The sequence below is a fragment of the Tuber melanosporum genome, assembly GCF_000151645.1.
Source record: "Tuber melanosporum whole genome shotgun sequence assembly, scaffold_17, strain Mel28".
NCBI classification, from domain to species: domain Eukaryota; kingdom Fungi; phylum Ascomycota; class Pezizomycetes; order Pezizales; family Tuberaceae; genus Tuber; species Tuber melanosporum.
Genome location: NW_003298830.1, coordinates 707,460 through 713,314, shown reverse-complemented (window position 1 = coordinate 713,314; position 5,855 = coordinate 707,460). Strand labels below are relative to the sequence as shown.

The window sequence follows — 5,855 nt, the reverse complement described above, 5'->3', positions numbered from 1 at the left end:
TCCACAAATTTGTTTTACTGTTCGGGATGTTTGTTGCACCAGACAGCACAAATTTGCTATCACACTTCCAGGGGGGTGTTGAGCAAATCTAGGATTGGAAAAACGCCAGTGCGGGGCTCTGGGTCGGTCCGCATCACATACAAGTACTCGAGTACCGGTACCCGAATAGCTACACCAAGATGCAAAGTAACTTCCACTCTACTTGTACGAGTAGAAGCCCACAAGATAAAATCTTACCGTATCCGCGCCCTCGCTTGTTGTCGCACCCGTCACGGTCCGGGATGTGATACATTTCTTGAATGTCTGAAACCCAATACTCCTTCCTTCTGGAGCCGGATGGGTACTCGAATACTTGTGGAAAACAGGGAGAACGAAACTCATTACTCGAGTAGTGTGCTGGTACCGTACCAGCTCCACGTCGTATTTCGAAGTGCTTGAAGCTTGGATCAGTATCAGGAGAAGGGCGGTATCATAAGCGAGTTCTCATTACGAGTAGTGGACACCAGGAGATGTAGGGGTCACAACCTTGAACCTTGAAACCTCGATTTGAGCCCCAGCGTTGGGGTGTTGAGCCGCCCATGTTGGTGGATGGATGGGTGGATGGGTGGATCACTGGGCAAGCTGAGGGTCGGCGAGCAGCAGGGGGCAAGCGGCCGATTCACCGCAAAATCCAGACAGCCATAGATGACTATTAAAGCGTCTGCTCCCGCACAACCGGGTCGCTGGGTCCCATGCATTAACACAAAGCACTCAACATCCAAAACCAAAATCGCGGACAAACCGAAATTGTTTCCCATCCCTCGATGATTCATCCGACGGCAGCCCACAGCAGCAGTTTTTTAGTGGGAATTTATGAGCGCCGGTATCCCTCCACCTTCTAAAAGTCCTTTGGGCCCTGTATATGAAACACCTCTAGACGCACCTATCAGCAACCACCACGAATCCAGATCCGGACCCGAGATACCCGCGAATGCTGAAACGATAGTCGATCCTCAAAGCGGCACGGCGAGCGTGTTCCAGAACAACATTGAGCTACAAACGGAGTTGGAGCGGATTCAGGAGGGCCGAGTACTCGGGGTGCAGCTCTCTGACTTTCGCCGCTCGGGAGAGGAGGACGATTTCGATTCAAAGGATATTGATATTAAGGGGTTATTAAGTAACCTTCGAAGCATGCGGGCCAACAGCCAAACTCAGTATCGAGCGCTTCGGAGGCGAAAAGGAGAAATTGACGGTGTTTCGCGCGGGCCCACGACTGCTGAAAGCGAGAGTTCGAGGGAAAATAGAATACCTGTTCTTGGATCGTCGCGTGTCGCAAAGCCCCCGGTACGCAGGAAACCACATCAAGAGCTGAGGTGTCCCTCTAAAAGAAAAGGCGGCCGAGGGTCAAAAAACAACGAGGATTCTTCCAGTGCGGCAGACACCCCCAGAAGACCAGAATTTACCCCTCCAGGGGGCACTTCAACTTTCGACTCATGATTCTCCTTTACGAATTTTCCTCTCTCTCTCTCTTTCTTTTTCTTCACAATTAGATTCATTGTAGATAGGAAACTTTCGACAGCACTGTATAACACGACCGGCTCCCGTTTGCTTTTTCCTATGTTTGTTTCCCTCCATTAGCGGTGTTAAATGTTACATGACAGGGCATACTGTAAGGTGTATTATTCTTCACATTTTTTTCTTCTTCTTTCCCTCTTCATTTCGCTTTATACCCCCAAAACCACCCTCTCTTCTCCATAGTAGTAGGTGAATATAAAACTATTGGTGTGGGTGCAGTTCTGTGATAACCTATCTTGCGAAATCTGCCATCAAAGGGTTTCCATCGGGTGATCTCCAATCTGTCTCTAATCCTGATTTTATCAGGACGACGCTTATGTTCCCCCATTAGATTCTGTCGTTCGGTGTATATCGATTTTGTGAAAGTTCAGTAAGCACCCCAGCACGGTAGGAAGCGAAGGATACCCGTATAATTAATACCTACCTGTTCAAAATAGATAAAAGGACAAATCCCACACGACAAACACAGAACATCGCAGCGCTCCTTCGTGGAGCAATAACAACAGGGCTCACCCTCCGCGGCCCCAGGAATGGTCAAAAAACGGTAAGCGAGCGGAATCTACGAAACAACAATTCCCCTCACAATTACCTGGGATATTCCAGATTCTCACCTTTCCGCCCATAAAGTCGGCGTCGGGTATCTTGGAGAGTACCGCCCCCAACATACGAGTAATTCCGTTCATGAATTCCGGGGTCGGTTTTTTGTTTCTCGATTACTACCGGTAGTAGCAAGCGAGCAATAGAATAATAATAATACAATTACCGTATGGTTAGCGGTATTGTATTAATTACAAGACTAAGGCTCAAAGCACCGGTACCGGGATGATAAGTGCACTTGGGCGGCCTAAGGCAGTAAAACCAGCGACCGGGCACGCTGAGTCCGGATTGCCAGTGGTTGTGCATCAGAATAATGCCATCGAATTAACCCAAGTCCAGATCAGTCAGAAGCTAGCACTAGCAACTATTAATTGCCAACAAATCAGCATACAGTACCGGTACTCTACCCAAATGTATGATACCCAAAACAAGAATAACGTGCCCGGCCGCAAATCCTACGGTACTTGCAAAGCTTTTGGCCGTCATAGGATGGAGGGGGGTGGGTTCTGCAGGAGGTCTATACCATGGGTGGTGAAACCTGCATCTTCCGGACTTCCCTTTTTTTCTTGCCCAAGCACTGCGATCTTATCCAACTTCAGAACCGTATACGAGTGATATATCATGACGCTGCAATGTATGTGAAACAAGTCTTTATGGTGAACTACCGATAATATGATAAATACGGTAGACTCTTGAAGAGTTTTATAAGCTAACTCCATCCAACGGTTGCGTGAAACAAGGCTTGTTCCTTCGCTGCATATGCCACCAATATTTTCCCCAACCCCGTACTTGTGCAATACTGGTACGGCACTGTAACTCGTCACCCAGCAAGGCCTCATCCCAGAACTTGAGCATCGTCGTCTGACCACATAAGCGTTGACTCGTTATAATGTTTCGCCTGTCTAGGAGTTTTGCGTGTATTATAAAATTGCCTTTCTGCCGCCCGCCTTCCACCGCGGTATCGCTTTTTGCGGGCTGTGGGGTGAGGGGCCCGCTCCAAGCAAGCAAGAGTGGGAAGAAAACGTCAGGTTGGGTCGCGGGCATAGGGCAGCGACCTTATCAAGTGGCCCGGAAAGCAATTAAAAACACTGTACACAACAGGGCTAGCGTAGGCTCCTCGGGACCTCGACGGAGTTGGAAGTTGTTTGCTCCTCTGGTATGATAGCTGATCTGAAATCTTCAGCCTAATAACGCCCAACTCCTGAAAATGTGGAGATCCAGCGAAAAAGCTTTCTTTTGTGATATCTTTTTATTCTCTCTTCCTTCCATTCCCCCGAGCTTTGCTGGGGATGCCTCGTTCTTGCCGGGTGCAGGGGTCAGGATGGATGAGGGAAAGACCTGGTTGGATGGGTCATCGGACGGCCAGATGTCTCATTTTGATAAGTGGTACAGTGAAAAAATAAGAGATTCGTGAAGTGTTCGGACATGAAAATGTCGAGAACTAGTATTTTGCCCCCAGGTCCAAGGATATCGGCACCTCTACTCCCGGATGTTTTAGGGTTTGATCCCGTCAGTGATCTGGCCTCCACGAGTGGGATCTGTAGCATTTCCTGAAAGGGTTTACTGCCAGAACGTACACGTACCAAGCACCGGTAGCTCGAACCACACATTGTATCACCGGCACTTTCGGCAAACAAGGATAATAAATTATATTGAACAGTAATCTGCCATTCGGAATCACACTCCCGGGAGGAGTTGTTTTTTCTCAAAAACAAAAGTGGTGGAAAACTTCTGGAGCAAAAGCGGCTCGGACGGAATATTTTTTTTACGACGGCGATCTCCTGTTGCTTTGGGGAGGATCGGCGACAAGGTGGTTGGTTTATGGTTTAGCTCTGGGTGACAGGATCCATCTGCCTGCGCCAGAACTTTCGAACCATGGGAAGAGGGGAACTCGACTGGGAAATTCTTCCTTGGGTGGTTTCTACTCTGTGTGCGGACCAAAACCCATTGCCCATGACATAGAGATAGCCGAGTAGAGGAGAGTTTTTAAGCTACCGAAGTAGTAGATAGCTGATTGATTCCGGTTTCCCTTGCTCGCCCGAAGGGTAAAAGAGATTCTGCTCCAACTCCCCGGGAGCGGGTGAGGTTATAAGCTTGAGTTGGTGATGGGAAGTGCTCTCGAGTATGCATATCATAATAATAATAATACTACGATACAAGGATTTCTGTCTTAGCTCGAAGGCTTTTAGGGGTGGGTATCGTACTTGTCTGCTACAAAAGGGTCTTGTACAGTTCTCGGGCGCAAGGGTAAGTCGGGAGCTGCGATTCTTAGTGGTTCTTGACCTTTGCGGACATTCAGCTTGTTTCGATTGGTCCGGGTAATTTTCGATCCCTTGGCCAGTCATGTGCCGTGTCCGAAATATCTTATTTAGGGAAATAACCGGATCCCGAAAGTATCCTTCCTTAGTAATAAATTACGAGCGCTTCAAACGGAGGCCCAGTCCCACCGGTCTCTTGAAGGCAGTGACGGACTATGGGATAAGTCAGATAGGTCCCAAGTAATGGCCATAGGTGCAAGTTATCAGGGGTGAGATTAAGTCTGAGGGTGAGCAGGCAAGTATTTTGAAAACCTTGGCTGCTGAAGGAGGTTCAACGGATAGGGTGCAAAGCTTGCAAAATCTCCGCTTGGCCAACCGGCAGACTTAATATCACCCCTACTACCGTGGTGATACAAGAAAGCAAGCCCCGATGCACCGTAGGTGTCATGTCTGGGCTTGCCCGAGGGGGGGGGAGTGACGATATACCAGTAGTACCGGTAATGTGAAGAGATCTGCGAGCACGCCCCACCCTTTTCCATGATTCCATCCCATATATTTCTCATGTGAAGTCACTCGTATTACCATTCTCGTCTTGGCGACTGCCAATTACAGCTTAGGATCCCACCCATTCCAGGAAGTGGGCCCAACATTTGGCCGTGCAGCACACTCTCCGATGGCATCAAAACGGCAGCTTGGAACACATCCTGCCATGGGATTGGAGGGTTAGGACGCCTACAGCCTAATATGGTTCAAATAGGGCAAAAAGTGCATATTTTCCCCCCCAAGGTTTCTCACTAAGTTAACCTGGTAGACCGCCGATTACCCGCTGGATCCAGGAGTTCGAGACGAGCCGGTTGGCAAGAGGAATTTTGGGTCCAAAGATTTTTTCTTTCTGTCGAGTAGAAACTGTTACCAAGGACTGACAGGCCCAAATCGGCCTAACCTGCCGAGACCCGCGACCCGCCAACCAAATATTGCCCTTACCTCGTTTCCGGATTGTGGGAATGATGCAAACTCACCCGCTTTTCAGAGTGAGTGGGGTCCGCGTCTCGCTGCATTACTCTACCGTGGGAAACTGGTGTAAATCGGGCTGGGGCTGCGGGGGGAAGCTAGGCCGAGAATGGGTGCAATGTGTGGCTATCGGGCTAGCAGTGGCTGGACCACACAATGAGACCTCCATTTGGGCCAAGAGCACAAAGTATCAGCCATACAGTATGCTCGTCGCTAGATTACAGTGCCATATTATTATGATCATGCTCGAGTACCCTCCTCTTCCGCCCTCCCGACTTCTCCTGTGAACACCCAGCCGTCTCAAGGGAGAGCCGATTCCAACCCTTCTCTACACACACCACATGCCGACAACGGCATTTTCAGAGGAGACCCACTTCCTTCAGCTTGGGACTCGACTCTTTGTTTCGTCGCACCGGTGCGCGGTGTTGACGGAAC

The 5,855-nt window shown here is 49.3% G+C and overlaps 1 protein-coding gene; it reads left to right on the top strand.

Annotated features, from left to right (window-relative positions):
• Window positions 1-743: 743 nt before the first annotated feature.
• GSTUM_00005062001 (uncharacterized protein) lies at window positions 744-1,737 on the top strand. XM_002837040.2 has 1 exon: window positions 744-1,737. The coding sequence occupies exon 1, from the start codon at window positions 853-855 to the stop codon at window positions 1,474-1,476; it is 624 nt and encodes a 207-aa protein (XP_002837086.1). The 5' UTR covers window positions 744-852; the 3' UTR covers window positions 1,477-1,737.
• Window positions 1,738-5,855: the final 4,118 nt, after the last annotated feature.

Excerpts from the sequence above, each read along its gene's own strand:
- GSTUM_00005062001 (XM_002837040.2), top strand. The coding sequence starts at position 853 with ATGAGCGCCGGTATCCCTCCACCTTCTAAAAGTCCTTTGGGCCCTGTA.